The sequence below is a fragment of the Eucalyptus grandis genome, chromosome 11 (genome assembly GCF_016545825.1).
Source record: "Eucalyptus grandis isolate ANBG69807.140 chromosome 11, ASM1654582v1, whole genome shotgun sequence".
NCBI lineage: Eukaryota > Viridiplantae > Streptophyta > Magnoliopsida > Myrtales > Myrtaceae > Eucalyptus > Eucalyptus grandis.
Genome location: NC_052622.1, coordinates 34229438 through 34246328, shown reverse-complemented (window position 1 = coordinate 34246328; position 16891 = coordinate 34229438). Strand labels below are relative to the sequence as shown.

At 41.4% G+C, this 16891-nt stretch overlaps 3 protein-coding genes across 3 annotated transcripts; 2 read left to right on the top strand and 1 right to left on the bottom strand.

Annotated features, from left to right (window-relative positions):
- Window positions 1-2505: 2505 nt before the first annotated feature.
- On the top strand, window positions 2506-5952 carry LOC104426221 (protein DEHYDRATION-INDUCED 19 homolog 6). The gene is made up of 5 exons (XM_010039202.2): window positions 2506-2991; window positions 3903-4045; window positions 4251-4328; window positions 4446-4684; window positions 5621-5952. The coding sequence occupies exons 1-5, from the start codon at window positions 2910-2912 to the stop codon at window positions 5712-5714; spliced, it is 636 nt and encodes a 211-aa protein (XP_010037504.1). The 5' UTR covers window positions 2506-2909; the 3' UTR covers window positions 5715-5952.
- A 630-nt stretch (window positions 5953-6582) lies between these two features.
- LOC104426220 (elongation factor Tu, chloroplastic) lies at window positions 6583-8938 on the bottom strand. The gene is made up of 2 exons (XM_010039201.3): window positions 8368-8938; window positions 6583-7830 (listed from the first exon to the last, which is right to left on the bottom strand). Exons 1-2 carry the CDS (start codon window positions 8804-8806, stop codon window positions 6779-6781), a joined length of 1491 nt encoding a protein of 496 aa, XP_010037503.1. The 5' UTR covers window positions 8807-8938; the 3' UTR covers window positions 6583-6778.
- A 5779-nt stretch (window positions 8939-14717) lies between these two features.
- Window positions 14718-16671, top strand: LOC104427810. Its single transcript, XM_010040840.3, has 2 exons — window positions 14718-15068; window positions 15197-16671. The coding sequence occupies exon 2, from the start codon at window positions 15266-15268 to the stop codon at window positions 16220-16222; it is 957 nt and encodes a 318-aa protein (XP_010039142.2). The 5' UTR covers window positions 14718-15068; window positions 15197-15265; the 3' UTR covers window positions 16223-16671.
- The last annotated feature ends 220 nt before the right edge of the window (window positions 16672-16891 follow it).

Sequence of the window (16891 nt, the reverse complement as noted above, 5' to 3'; positions counted from 1 at the left end):
ACATTCTCTGTGTTGCCTTGATCGATGAAAGGAAAGGCTTCCTTAAGTGATGGAACTAAGCCCGTCCCTCCTCAAAATGGGCCTTTTCAGGCTTATCCAATCTCTAGGCCCAATCTATTTTACAGAGGCCCACTTGATTTTCAAACAATCTAAACAACTGGGATTGACATTATAGTGGACAAACTTATAATACGTTAGGGTGGATCGCAGCTGTCTTTCTTATCGATCTAGAAAAATCGACATGTCTATTTCTAGCCGAAAGTTACATAAAGTATGTCATATTCGTATTGTCTCCAATACAAAAATCTTTCCCTTTCATAAGGCCACCTCAACATGGCTCATTTAACTCGTTTTGCTTAATATACTAGATGTATCTTTGCAGCAAACCTATCATCATCTTTTCTTATTTGGGCTTTCCTAGATACAACTATTAATAAGTTTCCATTTTTAGGTTTCTTTGGTACTTTACTAGGTGTAAAGCACCAATTAATAATAGGTGTCATGCACAATCAATTATATATATATATATATATATGAAGCAACTTGTTGTCCCACGTGTCAACCGTATTCTTTTCTCTCTCGGTTGGGTCGTCTCTTTTGTCAATCTCTTTATTTCCTTCCTTCCTTCCCTTCTTTTGTTTTCTTCATTTAATAATCCAACTCCTTTATCAACGCCCCCTCGACCTTTTTACGGCCTTTTTCAGTACGGAATTTTAGTGGTGGGTAATGGTGGCTCCTGCCCAGCAACCTCAAAAAAAAAAAAAAAAAAAAATTATATTATATGGCAAAAGAAAAATACTCCTAAAAAAGTTTCGTGTCCGACAATTACGTGAAAGATGTTTGTCTCGACCTTCCTGATCTTGACTTCTTAGTCCACTATTAAAACGGTTTGAGAACATGGAAGGGAAAAAGAATAGAATGACGTGGAACGAAATGCGAATCTTAATTTTTTTGTTTTTGTTTAATTTAAGTAGGGATGAAATAGAATAGTGAGTCTTTCGTTTTAATTATAAAAATGAAAGGTATGAAATGAAATGGAAGTTTCAATCAATCTAAACTGTATAGCCACAATTTTATCAAATTACTACATCATAATTTGCGAAACATGATTCTAAAATACAATAGAATGATTATAGAATGTCAGTTATCTTACTAATTATAGTTTGTGAGATAAATTTAAAATAGAAGATCATATAAAAAATGACCAATAGTAACCACAACTATAAGCATGCTTTAATTCAAAAATTAATTATTTAGGTTACATTGACGAAAATTTTGATTTTTTAAATACATAATACAATAATTTAAATAATTAAAGGTTAGTTATAATTCATTGTTGTCATTGTGTATTAATAGAATGAATGGCCGTTCCATTTTTCTAAATGTGAACCAAGCATAAGATTAGGACTTAGGTCCTTCACCAAGTTCCAATCGCTTAAAACTTTTGACCAAAAAATAAAAAAGAAAAAAACTGAGAAAAATCGCTTCACTATGCTAAAGTTCCAAATAAATTTCTCTCTGGTACCAAATCCATTTCACGTCGTTTTCACTCATGCTAGAGGACTCATAGAATATCTTCTCATACAGATACATTATTATCATCTCCACAAATCCATCATATTAGATGCATGGTATCTTTGCACTCCATGTATCTAAGTTATCAACCTAAGGAGGATTAAAATTTAAACTCTCAAACCACTGTCTAGTCTGATAGCCTACATGGTTGTCAAAATTTCGAGAAATGGCAAGTGTTTTTTTTCTTTTTTTTTTTGGTCAATGAGAAATCCTAAATTTATAAAACCCGATTTACAAAGTCGGTCAATTAGTTGACATGAAAAATTATCATCGAGATCCATAAATAGTTCATTAATAAATATCCTTGTGACGTCATTTGATAAATCAATTTAGTAAATCAAACTTATCGTATTTATCGTCATGGCCAAGCATGAATTTCACTAGAACGGCACTCAAACGAAGCAACTAGGAGTGTAATTCCATGCAGCCTTCCTCTGCTAAACCTCCCTCAAACGGATGGAAACTACCCCGCAACGCCCATGTGACTAAAAAAGTGACCCCCTTCATCTCCAGTGTGGACGAGGCTCTTCCTGTTTTCTGCCTTTCCTCTCAAGGCACAACTTTGGTGAAAAGAGATCGCCATCATCAACATGGACAGATGGGCCCGACGGAGAAACTTCGCGGAGAAGGCATCCCTCTCTCTCTCTCTCTCTCTCTCTCTCCCGCGTCAAAAAGCTGCACGAGCGAGGGCCAGCTGCTGCTGATTCACGTCCACTGGCCAAAGTTCCCATCGGTCAAAAATGCAAATCAGAATCAGCAGAACCCACCTTTCCAAACGCTTTCGAATTTTAAAAAAGAAATCACCATCTGCATACATACAGTAATCACAAAGCTTTCGGCCGTCTTCTTTTCCTCCGAACCATTATAAAACCTACCTTTTAAAAATATATGTGCATATGATCTTTAAGCAATCGACGGGACATCTGCTTGACCTCGCCGTGGAGAAGAAGGAGACAAAGTTGGTAGGATAAGCAGAGCAGACCTCCATCGATCAACGGGTCAAGACTTACAGGGGAAAAAAAGGAATAAAAAAAAGGCATTTCGCCACCGCGCCACGTGTCGGCTTTCTATTCAGCTGGTGAGGTTCAGAGAAGAAGCCTCCCCTCGTCTTCTTAAGAGGGAAGTTAGCAATAAAAGGAGGAGAGTGATATCAAATTCAATACCACCACACACGCTCGTTCCTCCTCAGCTGATCGATAATCGAAAGGTAGCGCCTTTCTCTTCTCTCGTCCCTTCTCTCCCCGAATCACCGACGACCCATTTCCCCGCTCCTCCGGAACCCGACGTGTCCCGGCGAGACGAGGCCCGACAGCATTCGCCGGAGAGCTGAAGATATGGACGTTGACTTCTGGTCTTCCCGCGTCTTCCGCTCCTCCAGGCACTTCTCTGCCGTCCACGCTTCTGGGCTTTATTATGGTACTTACTTTGCTGAACTCGATTTTCTGCCTTCTGGGTTTCCTTCCCATGTTCTGAAAAACAGGAGGAAGGAAAAAGAAAGGAAAAAGCCAGAGACTTATGGGTTTACTTTGGTTCCATTTATTTTTGCTTCTTCAAGTGGGTTTACTTTGTTTTTGTAGTTTAGTAGTTTGGTGAAGCTAGAGCTCTTGCGATTTGTTTGGATGCATTTAATTTCCAGATAGCGAGCTCCTTCAAGATGGGGAATCTAGAACTTCTTTTTTTTTTTTTTTTTTTTTTTGCTTTGGGTTGCAATGTTGAGAAAGATTGGATTAGTGGAGATATTTCTTCAATAGGATGATTTTTACCGTTTTAGGATAAGGAACGTGTTCTCGATTGGCCTGCTCAACTGTTGGTTTTGAGTCCAGTAGGCTTGGTCTAATTAGTGCTCTTGTATGCTTTAACTTTGCATTAATTGCCGTTGATTGGAAGTCTAATAGTAATTCTTTCTCATGGGTACTTGAGAGTCTTTAAAAGGTTTCTGGGTACCTGTTTATCTCATTCTTGTAAAGCAAGGTCGTTATTGACTATGATTAGTCCTTGTAAAGCAAGGTCTTTATCTGAGGTTGTTGGAATTCTTGAAAGCTCCTAAAATTACTAGGTTAGGCACCCTCTTTAAAATCTTGTTCCGAATCATGGGTTACGGATGAAAAACATGAGAATGTATCTTATGATAAAGCATCAATGAGGAATCAATTTGCCCCTCATTTGCTCTAAATACAGCAGTCCTGTTCCAAGTTATGATTTCTCCTTATCCTGTCCTTCACCATCCTGATGAATTCTTTTGTTTTGTTGATACATTGGTGTTTGCCATCTATACTTCATTCGTATAACATTCTTTTCTTGTTTTTCTGTTCATCTTTTTGTGACAGATAATCACATAGTATTCGATGATTCAGAAGGAGATGACGACTTCAAGGCTCTCTTTCCCTGCCCCTTCTGTTACGAGGAAATTGATGTTAATAATCTCTGCAGACACTTGCAGAATGAACACTGCTTCAATTTGAATGATGCGGTACTTCCTCTTTCTTTTGCTACTCTGAATTTGCAGGCCTGCCATATGCATTCTCCATCTTACCTGCGCTCTAAATGATACATATATGCAAACTTGGCAGTTCCAAAGTAGCTACACAGAAATTCATCATGTCATGGTGCTTCATGCAGTCCTAGTGTAATTAATTTTGCATTTTGATACATTGCATCAATGCCTGCTATTTCAGGTCTGCCCTCTCTGTGCGGCAAATTTAGGAAAAGATGCCACCAGACATTTTATAGAACACCATACTAGTTCATTAAAGGTAACATCTTATCTTCTGCACATCTTCTTATCATGGTATTCGGTGCATGCAATTGGTAATCAAGTGCTCTGTTCCTCTTAAATTTTATCTAGTAATGTATTGATGTGGACTCTGCAGAGGAGGAGACGATCCAATAGGTCTGGATTCTCGCCTTTTAGCTCAGCGTCTCTCAGCAGGGAGCTTAGCTCGTTTCTTGGGTCTTCAGCGCATGACCATGTCAAGGGAAATGTATCTGAGGCGACACCTGATCCGCTCCTCACACCTTTTCTACATAATTTACCATTCTCAAATCCCAATCAAGCTCAGCAAGAGGATGCTTCCTCTGTGGATTCACCAGCTACTTCTGATGCAAAAAGGTACGGTTTTCCACCAAATACAGTGAGTTGTCTGTTCTGCATAGGGACATGATAAAAACACCTGTGACGGAGTAAAAGAACCTAATCATGGAGTTAAAAGGTTTGTCGAAGTCTCTCTTCATGATCAAAATTGATACCTTAGAATCAATAATCTCATATTAACAAAATGCAGAAATAGTGCTTGGCTATCTGTTTTGGTGTACGACAATTGATTGGACATGCTGAACGTATTTTTGCGTGATGATTGTAAGATGCATCTAAATAAGAAGCCTGGGGCTTTGAAATAAGCATATGAACCAAAGTTCTTGTGAATTGGTAATTTAGATTTGCTTTCTGGAATTATGCCTATTTCTCTTCCCCCTTCTAACTATACAAAGGCTATTAATGCTAAATTGCCGAAGGAACCAAGGGCTTTTGAACATTTGCCTCGGGCTTATGGTATGTAGGATATTTGAAGAAATTATTTGCTTGGCTAGTGCTGCAGAATCTTATGACTAGGGTACACTTACTAATTCGATAAGGGAAGATATTCCATTCCACGTGTATAGCCTTTAGTCCGTCTTATTATGACAAGTACTTTGACCTCCTTGATGGTGGAGACGGCCTTCATCTCCCTTCACTGTTAGCTCGCATGCCTTCCAAATTTTACTTAACTAAAATGCTTCAAATCCGATTATTTTCATCACCATCAGTGCCTTACACAATCTGATGCATCCTTTCCTTTTTTTATGGTTAACTGAAACTTGCCTCGGCATAAATAAAGAATTTCTCCAGTGAACTGAGACATCTTGTTTTCACTTAATCTTTAGTAAGAGGTCATTGCCTGACAAGGATAATTTGAGCTGAGACTGACAATAGAGCTGTTAAAGATTTTGTATTTCCATCTGTATTCCCCAGAAACAAAACCAAAGTTACTAACTGATGCTCTCCGTGCAGCCCTTCATCGGACGAAGGTGAGGGACAAGACCATGGAACAAGAAGGCAGAGAGCAGCATTTGTTCAAGAGTTGATGGCCTCGATCATTTTCTAGGATTTCCACTTCTCTTGTTTTCCTCCCCTCATTGTCGGGTGCAAGCAATTGCGCATCCCTTACCAAGCGACGACCTTGGTTGCCGATCCTGGGCGCTTGATAGTTGAAAGTAGCTTATGAATTATGTATCACGCGACAACTACTTGTGCTGATTGGAAATGGCCCACGTTATTGAATTTTAATTAGCCAGTGTAACTTATTTCTTCAGCAAAAAAAGAGTACATAGATTTCATTCGCATAAAAAGCCTCTTGAAATTTTTTTCCAGCTCCAAAACTATTCTAAAGTAAATTCCCTTCTCCAGTTAAAATTTGAACTTTGTGCTATGGAGGAAATTTCTCCAATGCCAGGTATAAGCTCTAACCAAATATTGGATTAGTCACTTGTCCACATAAAAATCCGTGATTGAAGTATGGGTATCATTTGCTTCCAAAGGATTAAGCAAAAGTTAGGCAAATACAAAGGGACGGTGGGTTCTTCGTTGAACATCGAATGCTATGCAAGAGCTTAAGCTCAATATATTCCTCGTGGCAAGACCACACCTTCGTGACAGCAACATTGAGAATTCCCAATCCCGAACACATAAAACCAAGGATTCGGGGCACTAATTTTATAAGAGTTTGCAGTTGCTAAGATAATAGAAAAGGGATCCATACGTCCCCATCAAAATGCATGACGCACCAGAACCAATGAACATAGGCATTCAAATGTATGGTGAACAATCGTCAACAGGTTTCTTCCGCTAAAAAGGAGAGGACAGTAGCAACTGAAAACAAGAATGGGCTGAGCTGAAACGATAAGGGTCTAATCCGTAAACAAGGAATATTTACGGAATGGCCAAAGAAACTCAGTGGCAGCTAAGATGACAGATACAGCAGAAAGCAATAAGTTCTGGATTATCATAAAACTAATCGTCCAACTACAACTTCTCACAAAGCAAAGATGAGGCAAAACCGCAAAATATATGACATTCAAATTCTCATTAGTTCCACAACTTGATGGTATAATGATTGAATCAACTCAAAGAGTCAAGAACTAAGCACTGAAGCCAAAGCATACTCCAGTGTCACTCGACGATGGACTGAATAACACCCGCTCCCACTGTCTTTCCACCTTCTCTGATAGCAAACCTCATTCCCTGCTCACAAGCCACGGGCATAATTAGCTCAACCACCATCTTAACACGGTCCCCAGGCATAACCATCTTGGACTCCTCATCTTTATCGTTCATGATTGAAGTCACCCTCCCGGTGACATCAGTAGTCCTCATGTAGAATTGAGGCCGGTAGCCGGCGAAGAAAGGCGAGTGCCTACCACCCTCCTCCTTCTTCAATACGTACACTATGGCCTCAAACTTCGTGTGTGGGGTAATAGTTCCAGGCTTGGCCAAAACCATCCCTCTTTGGATATCGATCTTCTGAATACCTCTGAGCAACAAACCCACATTATCCCCAGCCATTGCCTCATCAAGCGTCTTCTGAAACATTTCTACTCCAGTAACTGTTGTATTCCTCGTCTCTCTCAAACCAACAAGGTCCAGTGTTTCTCCAACTCTGACTGTTCCTCTCTCAACACGGCCAGTAGCCACAGTACCACGACCAGTGATCGAGAACACGTCTTCAATAGCCAGCAAAAAGGGGAGATCAGTTTGCCTTTGTGGAATGGGGATGTAACTATCCACAGAATCCATCAGTTCATAGATTTTGTCGACCCATTCATTCTCCCCACGTTTGATGCTGGGATTTGCCATCAAAGCCTCCAAAGCTAACAAGGCAGAACCAGAGTGAATGGGGATGTCATCACCAGGAAATTCATACGAAGAAAGCAACTCCCTGACTTCCAACTCTACAAGCTGCAAAAGCTCCTCATCATCAACCTGGTCCTGCTTGTTCAGGAAAACCACCATGTTGGGCACACCAACTTGCTTAGCCAATAGTATGTGCTCCTTGGTCTGTGGCATTGGGCCATCGGCACCTGAAACGACAAGAATAGCACCGTCCATCTGGGCAGCACCAGTGATCATGTTCTTCACATAGTCAGCATGTCCAGGGCAGTCGACGTGGGCGTAGTGGCGGTTCTCAGTCTCGTATTCCACAGTGGCAGTGTTGATGGTGATACCTATTCCACAAACAAAGTTTCAACCTTTTCATCCTCTCGAAGATTAAACTCAATAATCAAGTAACGTAGGCATGTTCAGAGAAGATTCGTAAGATTACTTTCTCTATTCAACAAGAAACAATCTTAACGCACTTTTAAACACAGTCTTGACATTGCCTGACCACCATGTACACAATGACCCCAATCATTTTTACCTAGCTTTCTTAAGCAACTTCACTTACAATTGTGCCCCTCAAAACTAAACCTCTAACTGAAAGTTTCACTGATTATTTAGCTCTTCAAAACCATGTCCCAGGTTACAATCCAGCTCAATTCTGTACTACAGCAGCTCTTATACACAAAACGCAAGATAATTACTAAACCGCAATCACAATGTTTGACTGCTGAAGACAAGTCCGCACAATTTCATAACCTCACAGAAGCAATTCGCAAGAAAGAAAAAAGTCTTTCGGTAAAAATCCAAAGACCGGCAACAACCGATAATTTCCATCAACGAAAGCGACCACCACAGGAACAGCGAGGACGAAAGATGGATACCTCGGGCGCGCTCCTCAGGAGCGGCGTCGATTTCGTCGTACTTCTTGGGGGCGCTGTTCCCCATGGCCGCCAGGGCCATGGTCAGGGCGGCGGTGAGCGTGGTCTTCCCGTGGTCGACGTGCCCGATGGTGCCGATGTTGACGTGGGGCTTCTTCCGCTCGAACTTCCCGCGGGCCGCGCGCACCGTGAAGGCGCCGCGGCCGCGCCGCGCGGGGACAACACCCGTGGAGGCGCCGGAAGTAGGGGCGAAGGGGGCGATGAAGGAGGAGGAAAGCTGGGCCGGGGCGAGCCTGGTGCGGAACACGGCGGCGGCGGCGACGGTGGAGGGGAGGGCGCGGGCGGCGGGGGCCGCGGCGGGGGCGGCGGCGGAGGAGGCGGGGGAGGAGGAGGCGGGGCAAGGGTAGATGAGCTTCGAGGAGGCCGCGGTGGAAAGCGCCATTGCTGGCTCTGCGAATTGGAAGCCCCTTCGGTAGAGAGAGAAAGAGAGCTTGAGAATGGGTTGAAGAAGAAGAAGAGAGGAGAGAGTGAGAGAGAGGATAGAGGAGAGAGAGAGAGAGACGGGGGTTATCTCTTCTGCAAAATCAAAGAGGGCCTCTCGATTGAGGGCTGGGTTTTATCCATTCCATTCCCCCCTCGCGAACGAGTTGCACCCGATTTCTGTGTAACTCGGCTGGAAATGCGACACGTGTACATCTCTCGATTTGGGGCTGCATATCGTTTTTAACCCAAGAAATATTTAGATTTGGGATTAGACTGCACCCTTGACTCATTAAGGTAATTAAATCCTTTTCTAGTTGGAGAGGTAATAAATTTACTCGATAAAAGTTCTCATCGGTTTGGTTTGATTTATATCAATTCAATTCGACTCACCTTTTAATTATCAATGATTTACTGAAATGAATCATACCAAATAATGAAATCAGTAAGAATTTTCTTCTTATTTTTAGATCATTGAGAAACCATTACAGCTAATCTTGGACCTCATTTCCATACATAGGTGCCCAAGAATTCTAGCCAAAGATAATTTTGTTAAAACCTGGTCTTTTTTATGTTGATTTCTCCGGCTTAGAGAATGGAACGCTCGCTTTTGAGGCTGGTATTGTGCGGCAGATCACCATCTGCTGCTTTTCGTGGTTCATGGGGAGTGAGTGAAATGACTGATGATGGTTCTCCTGGTACCCCACAAACCCGAACCGATTGGAGCCCCCGTTGGCGCCACGTAATTCAACTCTGGCACACACATTTGCTGCTTCACGATCTCGTTGAGGGTACACCAAGTTCCACTCGGGGAATTGCCTTTATGATTAGCCATGGTGGTAGATGATTCTATAGCTTAAAAACCAAGATTTGCCATTAGAATTCTGCAGATTCTGGGAGAAGGGCGTGCTCAGATGGTGAAACAGATGCTTCTCAAGCATCGCTAAGCAACAGCGAGTGACTTTCAGTGCAGACTTAAGATGATGACATGTCAATAAGAATGTTAGCAAAGCCCTGGATGGCCGCGAGATTTCCTTGGCAACACAGCCAATAACAAGCAACAAGAAGGGTCTCTGTGTGACCTCAGCAACCCAAAAATTGCTGCCGCAAAACATGCCTAGGTCAAAATTCACCTGATATGGATTGAGATACTTACACGACTCTGCTGAATAAAGAGGGACGTCGTGTCCTCGATGACGGCAAGCATAAGGAAGCCTACTTTGTGAAGCCTAAGATGGATTGTTGGGCTTGAAGCCCACCTTAGCTGTGTCATACTAGCTTGAAGTGCTGTTGAACTGTACGTTAGCATCAGAAATTGCCGACGAGAGGATATTACCCGCAGCATGGCATAATCAGAATTTACTCACTGGGTGACACGTGTCGCCCGATGCCATGCTGAAATCAAGTTTCCTTTGGAAAATAAAGAAGGGAGGTGGGTCTCTCTCTCTCTCTCTATTTTTTCGTTCCGTTTGACATGCTTCCTCTGCATCCGCCAATGCCGCCTCCTTCCCAAGAAAACATGCTGCCTTCGACTGACGGATGAACCACTCCGCTTTTTTTTACATTTTCTCCAATATTGCTTTTTTTTTTTTTTTTTTTCCATTGATTCGTAAATTTAGCATTTTCTTTTGATTCAAGGTTTTTATTTTTCCTCGCCCTCGTCGCGTGATGAATGTGTCCACATCTGCCTCATCCGATTGTTCGACGAAACCATGCCGAACGATGTCTCACTCTGTCTTGCGCTACCCCTACCTTCTACCTTTGCTAGGTATTGAACACTTCGTCTTTTCAGCTTTATAATTAATTAAGGATGAAAAAAATATGCCTCATGTCATGAATTTACATACCTTAGGTCTCTAGAATGGTGTAATCTGATGTTTATGTTCTTGTGGTTAGAACAATGTGTGTAGGCGAATTTGTCTCCATAATGGTGTAATATGCCTCTCGGCGAAGTGGTGTTTTTGTTCTCGTGGTTACAACAATGTGCGCGAGGCTCATGATAGCATCCTTACTTGGAGTATAATATAATCAAAATTCGAAGAGTGATATTGTAAATGTCTTGAATCAATACCATATTTGCAGATGAGAAGCATCCCAACACTACTTCCACCCCCCAACACCCACCAAAAACTAGAAAAAGAACCTCCAAAAAGGCTAATGTGGCCTTTTGAATAGTTTTGCACCGGAAAAAAGCAAGTCGTTCAGTTTAATATGATGCAACTGCTTCATCAGTACACTAAGAGAATCGTGCTGATCAGAATTCTCTGTGACAAGTAGTAGAATTTTGCGACAGAGACCGAAGTTGGAATGTCCATGCCTGTGCATTATTCAAGAGCTTATTCTAGTTCTTTGCATTACCTCCACATGGGGCATTTCGCTCCCAGCTTGCAGAATACTAGAGATAGTAAATCCATGAGCATGATCATGTAAGATTAGCTTTTCTTTAAGCAGAGTTATCATCAGACAATCAGAAACAAAACCCTGACTAGCACTTCAATTAATCTCCCCTTCAAATTTCAGAAGGAGATTGAGAAAAACATCCCAATATCTAGCTTAAACTGAGTCTCAGAGTGTCTTTCCCTCTAATCAACTACCAAAAATAGAAATTGTGTAGCACACTGGTAAGGATCAGCAGATTTGTAAGTAGAACGCTTTCTAAATCTTGGACGTGGGCACTACAAAATCAACTTCAGTTTGTAAGATGGCTGTGAATGCATAGCTGGGGAATTCATCTTTTCTTTCCATGCTTCGAAGGGCATCGCAAAGAACAGAAATTGCTAGAGCCAATTCGCAGTTAGCAATAACAATCAGATACATGATGTTGACAGCATTAAAATTCCTTTATGCCCTAGGAAGTGTCAAATCCTTCATTCACTGGTTCAGGTAAAAATCTTTGCTAGTTTATCTGGAAGTCAGCTTTGATGAGTCCTCCGGAAGAGGAGCATCGTACAGTGAATCTAGCTTAATATGGTGTTCGGAGAAACTCCAACATGAGCCTGAATCCATCAGAAAGGAACCACAAAAGGGAGGAACATGTGCAATGCATAATCAAAATCAGTAGATGATGCAATCACCGATCATGAGAAAAAGAGTTTTAAACCATTTCCCTTTTTGCAGGGCAGTAATCTTAATGCTTACGTTGACCAAGAATTATGAGCCATGGCTAGGGGTCGCATAATAGATAACACCAATGTTTATAACCGGTCGCAAGAACGCACTGAGATGACATTGGTGTCACAAAGGATTCCCTCGGAAACTTCACTAGCAACCAGCATTGTCTGCACATGCTATCGATTTTCCACCTTGCATTGCTCTGTGACTTGGAAAGGTTGTGAATTTATGTATAGCTTGCTTCTCCTAATTATAAGCAGAGCCTACCAATGACATGGAGAGAGAATCCAAGGAATCAAGATAGATCTTCATGCCTTACTTCTGAAGGACATACCTAACTAACGACCATGTCTGCCACTATCCTCTTTACTTGCAAAATTTCTTTCAGATCACCATGTTAGGTGCTATAGCGAGTCAGCGACCATTTAGGCTGAATCACATTTTATCTTCTCTCCGGGGGCATTTCCTGCTCAGGGTACAAAAACAGGCAACTTTATGGAGTTGATCATAAGTAGCATTAACTCAGAAGAACAGCCATAGTGTTCTGGCGTTTAACTTATCTCGGTGCCTTTCATTCTGTGTATTAATGCCTTACAAGATCCTTTTAAGTAAAATCACCAACATTTTTTGCGTAGCATTATAAGCTATGCACTTTGTTTGGGCTTCCTAAGTTCGATGCAGGAATTGCATTACTGCAGCTAGAGCCTGAGGGTGAGTTTCCCATCCCATATGGTCCTCTCATCCAAAGAATGATTTGCAGAATTGATCAGCCAATTCATGAAAAAGAAGTCGGTAATAATCTTTTGCAAATTACACAAATGGGGAAAGAGTCTCCAACTGGTCGAGCAATATATCCCAATTCGGCCAGTCAACTGACAATCTCTATCTACTAAGGGACAGACATAAATCCCCATGGAGATGAACTTAATCACTGGGATGTTTAATTTTTCATCGAGATGCATGACGATATTAACATCAGCTAATCAACCACACGAGCAAGACTATGTTGTCCAATCAAAACTGATAACAAAATGCAGCTTTTTTTGCTCTTTTCAGTACAAGTTGCTAGTTTCCTTTCTTTTCAGTGTTTCCGGGCAGTATTGTTGCTCAGATTAGACCAGAAAGCTGAAAACATCATGCGTGGCTTTCGACGACAACACTTCCCAAAGACTTCATAAAAAGCATGCAAAAACCGTTGGCTGTTGCTCCAATTGAAGAGAGATAAACTACTCTTGATGACATAATGGCTCCAACTTGAACTCGAAGTTGCAACACTTCAACTCTTTGAACTACCAGTGAGAATGGGACTTTGCAAAGTTAGGAACTTTTTGGATCAACGACGGTGGCAAGCTCAAGAATGAGTGACGATTTCATTGTGGTTTTTGATCTACTCAAATTCTTCTACGACAGTTGAGAGTTCCCGCAAAAAAGGATTTCAGACAACTGACAACTCAAATGGAATTACATCAAAGTTCTTTTTTTCTTCTTTATTCCTCAGAGGTCGTAAAAGCACATCACGTTCAGAGACCCAAGAAAACACCTGCTCTGTATCGTCTCGTAAAGAAAAGGTTATCTTTCCTTTGGGTATGCGACTAATTTCTTCTTTGCGATATCTTGATTTTCTTGATAAAGAAGGGAAAAGGTCTTTCCTAAACAATTGTTATTATAGAAAGATAATTAAAGTTGCTGCCTTTTTTTTTTAAAATAATGTCATGATAGGACTCACACGTAACAACCGAAGTCCAAGAAAAGTCGCATAGGATTCTACCTTGGCAATAAATGAAGTCAAATCTTTCCATGTCAAAACTAATCGAATAAGGTGAAAGAAATCACCTTTTCTCTCACCTAATCTTAGTACAACTGTTTCTTAGTTGGTGTAATCTAAGACAACTGGTTAATAGATCCAACATGCCCCCTTCTCCTCCTCCCCTCTCTCATAATATCAAGTATCATTTTAGCATTGTATATAACCTCAGTTTCTCTCTTTTTCTTGATACCACACTGGGCATGATTCCTCTTTCTTCATCATTGTTAAAGATTTGCATGAAGTGCCTTGTCTTGGAGCAGCAATCATTGGCTTCTGATTGCAAAGTCTATTCTTGTATTGAGAAGGGGCGTGCAATTTCCGTGTGGAAGATGCTCTCGATCGAGTAATCTGGGAAATACTTACTCAGGAATTACAAATTTAAAACTGGCTGATACAAAAAAGAAAGCACAGGCTCTTTAAAGATGCCATCTTTTCTGTTCAGTCCCACCATGGAACTTTGTAAATAATTTGACTGATGGGACCTTCACAAGCTGCATTATTCAAGATGAATTGGCGACTTCATCTTCTAATCACTTGCCCCATCTTTATCTCTGAGCTGTGAGGGCGCAGAGAAAGCCGAGATTTGGGCCCAATCTAAAACCTGCAGAACCATAGAAGCCTGACTTCTCACTTTCTGCAACTACTACTACCACCATTATCTAGTGCCTAGATTCCTCTCACAGACAACATCTTCGAAGGAAAAAAAAGGTTAAAAGTGCATTTCCACGTTGTTGTAGTTGGTGTTCAACTCAAATCATAGAAAATTATGAAGACCCACGTTGAAGTGACTAAGTTTCTCTCTCTGCCTTTCCCTCTAACTTATTATTTATTTATTTAAATAGTTGTTGACTGGTCATATTGATTAATTTTTTTTTCTAAACATATCATGTGCCCGGCATGTTTAGCAGAGTTGTATTGGTTTTTTCTAAACGTAATGAACTGTACTCTAAATCCAGTGAAAAAATGGCGTCTCTGCTTTTTCACCATGCATGGGAAAGAGTAATTTAAGTGCAACAGAAGCAAAAGAAAACACCTTGGTTTCACAAAAGCTGTCCCTAGCTTCATTAGTTAGAGAAAGAAAATCAATTAAATAAGAAGATACAATCGGAGAGATGCGAAGTCCAGTTAAGAGGACTCAGGCACGGCAACAAATCATTGAAGCATATAAAAAGAGCAGTCTTCACTAGCTCTCAGTCACTGCCATCTCTATGACAGTTTGGAGAACAATAACCTTTTTTTTCTTTGTAAGTAAATGCTGCCAAGAAGAACACCTCTGGCAGCATCTCTGATTGAATTCATTTAGCAAGTAAGATCTCTCTCTCTCTCTCTCTCTCTCCCTCCCTCCCTCCCTCTATGCTGATATTCATAGGCCTTTCATCTTGCCTGTTGCACCCATATTTTCTCATCTCTTGAGCCGCTGCTTCTCGATTTTAGCCGAACTTTGTCCATAATCAAGTTGATCGATCAAGATTCAAGCAAAAAAAAAAAAAAAAAAAAAAAAAAATGCAAGACCAACTTGGGATTCCCGCTTGCTTTTCATCCGGTGAGAAGCTGAGTGATGATCAGGCTGCTGTGACGAGGTCTGGCCAGAGCGTTTTCATGTCCGTCTACCGTACAAAGATTGCCGATCAGTGCAGATTCATCACCATCACATGGTGCAAGAATTTGATGCTTCATGGCCTCTCTGTATCGGTCGAAGACCCCGAAGGAGAAAACCAGTACACCTGCAAAGTGGAGCTCAAACCGTGGTACTTCTGGAGGAAACAAGGATCTAAGCACTTCACGGTTGAGGGAAAAGTGGTCGATATTTTCTGGGACCTCAAAGCAGCGAAATTTAATGGTGAAACTGAACCAAACTCTGAGTACTATGTCGCTGTAGTCTGCGACGAGGAAGTTGTTCTGCTTGTTGGTGATCTGAAGAAGGATGCTTATAGGAAGACTGGTTGTAGGCCGGCTCTTATCGATCCGATTTTAGTTTCGAAGAAAGAGCATATATTCGGTAAAAAGAAGTTCTCCACAAGGGCTAAGTTTTATGAGAAGGACGGATGCCACGAGATATCGATCGAATGTAAGAACAGGAATTCCAGCAGAGGGAGCATCGGCAATGGCGGTTCACTAAATGGGATCGAACCAGAAATGGAGATCAGAATCGACGGGCAATTGGCAATCCATGTGAAACACCTCCAGTGGAAATTCAGAGGTAATGAGTCCATCTATGTTAACAAGCTTAGAGTGGAGGTCTATTGGGATGTCCATGACTGGCTCTTTAGCCCAGGTCTAAGGCACGCATTGTTCATATTCAAGCCCATCGTGTCATCAATATCTGCATCCTCGGCATCTTCACCATATGCGTCAACACCATTGTCATCGCAGACGGAGAGCTCAGGTTCTGTGGATGGGATTTCTGCAAGTGGGTCTGCAGAATTTTGCTTGTTTCTTTATGCTTGGAAGGTTGAGTAGATGAATCATATTAGGCCAAACTTGAGTATATTGTCAAGATCCCCAGAAAAAAAGCTAGATTTGCCAAGAATTTGTATGGGTCTTCAGGAATGTAAAGGGCCAACAACATGAAGTGGTGAGAATACAGATTGGATTGAGAGAGAGAGAGAGAGAGAGAGAGAGGATTAGATGTGGGGGGGCCAAGAGAAGAGAGCTTGGAGGTTACTTACAGCTGGGAAGGAACAAGTGGGCATAATTGGACAAGAAAGATTGGATCAATTACATGCCCAATAATGCCCCATCTAGACGAGCCTATCTCCATCTCTCTCTCGATCTGATCTTGATAAGTGAGCAAATATTTTCTTTTTCTTTTTGGGTTCCAAAAAGATTCTGTCTCCCAATATATGTATGCCCTTCTGTAACCATATATATATTATTTTTTTTTATACACAAGATTTGGAATAGTTCAATAACTTACTGAATGTCTGTATCTGGAAAACAATGCTAATGCATGTGACTGGGCAAAGCAAGCTGTTCCTCTCCTCTAGATGATGACGAAAAAGCCTAAAACGTTGCCGAGAGCATGCACATGTGCTCTTCCTATGATGTGTTGCGTTTCTCATTTCGTTCCCTGTTCTTGCACTCTGCTGAGGCCGTCTGCCCGCATCTGTATAAGATCTGTCTAATTTC

Bases quoted from the DNA above. Each gene is read 5' to 3' on its own strand.
- LOC104427810 (XM_010040840.3), top strand. From the start codon at position 15,266: ATGCAAGACCAACTTGGGATTCCCGCTTGCTTTTCATCCGGTGAGAAG.
- LOC104426221 (XM_010039202.2), top strand. From the start codon at position 2,910: ATGGACGTTGACTTCTGGTCTTCCCGCGTCTTCCGCTCCTCCAGGCAC. The intron at 4,046-4,250 runs GTACTTCCTCTT...CTGCTATTTCAG, and splicing joins GCTTCAATTTGAATGATGCG to GTCTGCCCTCTCTGTGCGGC. The intron at 4,329-4,445 runs GTAACATCTTAT...TGGACTCTGCAG, and splicing joins ACCATACTAGTTCATTAAAG to AGGAGGAGACGATCCAATAG.
- LOC104426220 (XM_010039201.3), bottom strand. From the start codon at position 8,806: ATGGCGCTTTCCACCGCGGCCTCCTCGAAGCTCATCTACCCTTGCCCC. The intron at 7,831-8,367 runs GTATCCATCTTT...TTTGTGGAATAG, and splicing joins TCCTGAGGAGCGCGCCCGAG to GTATCACCATCAACACTGCC.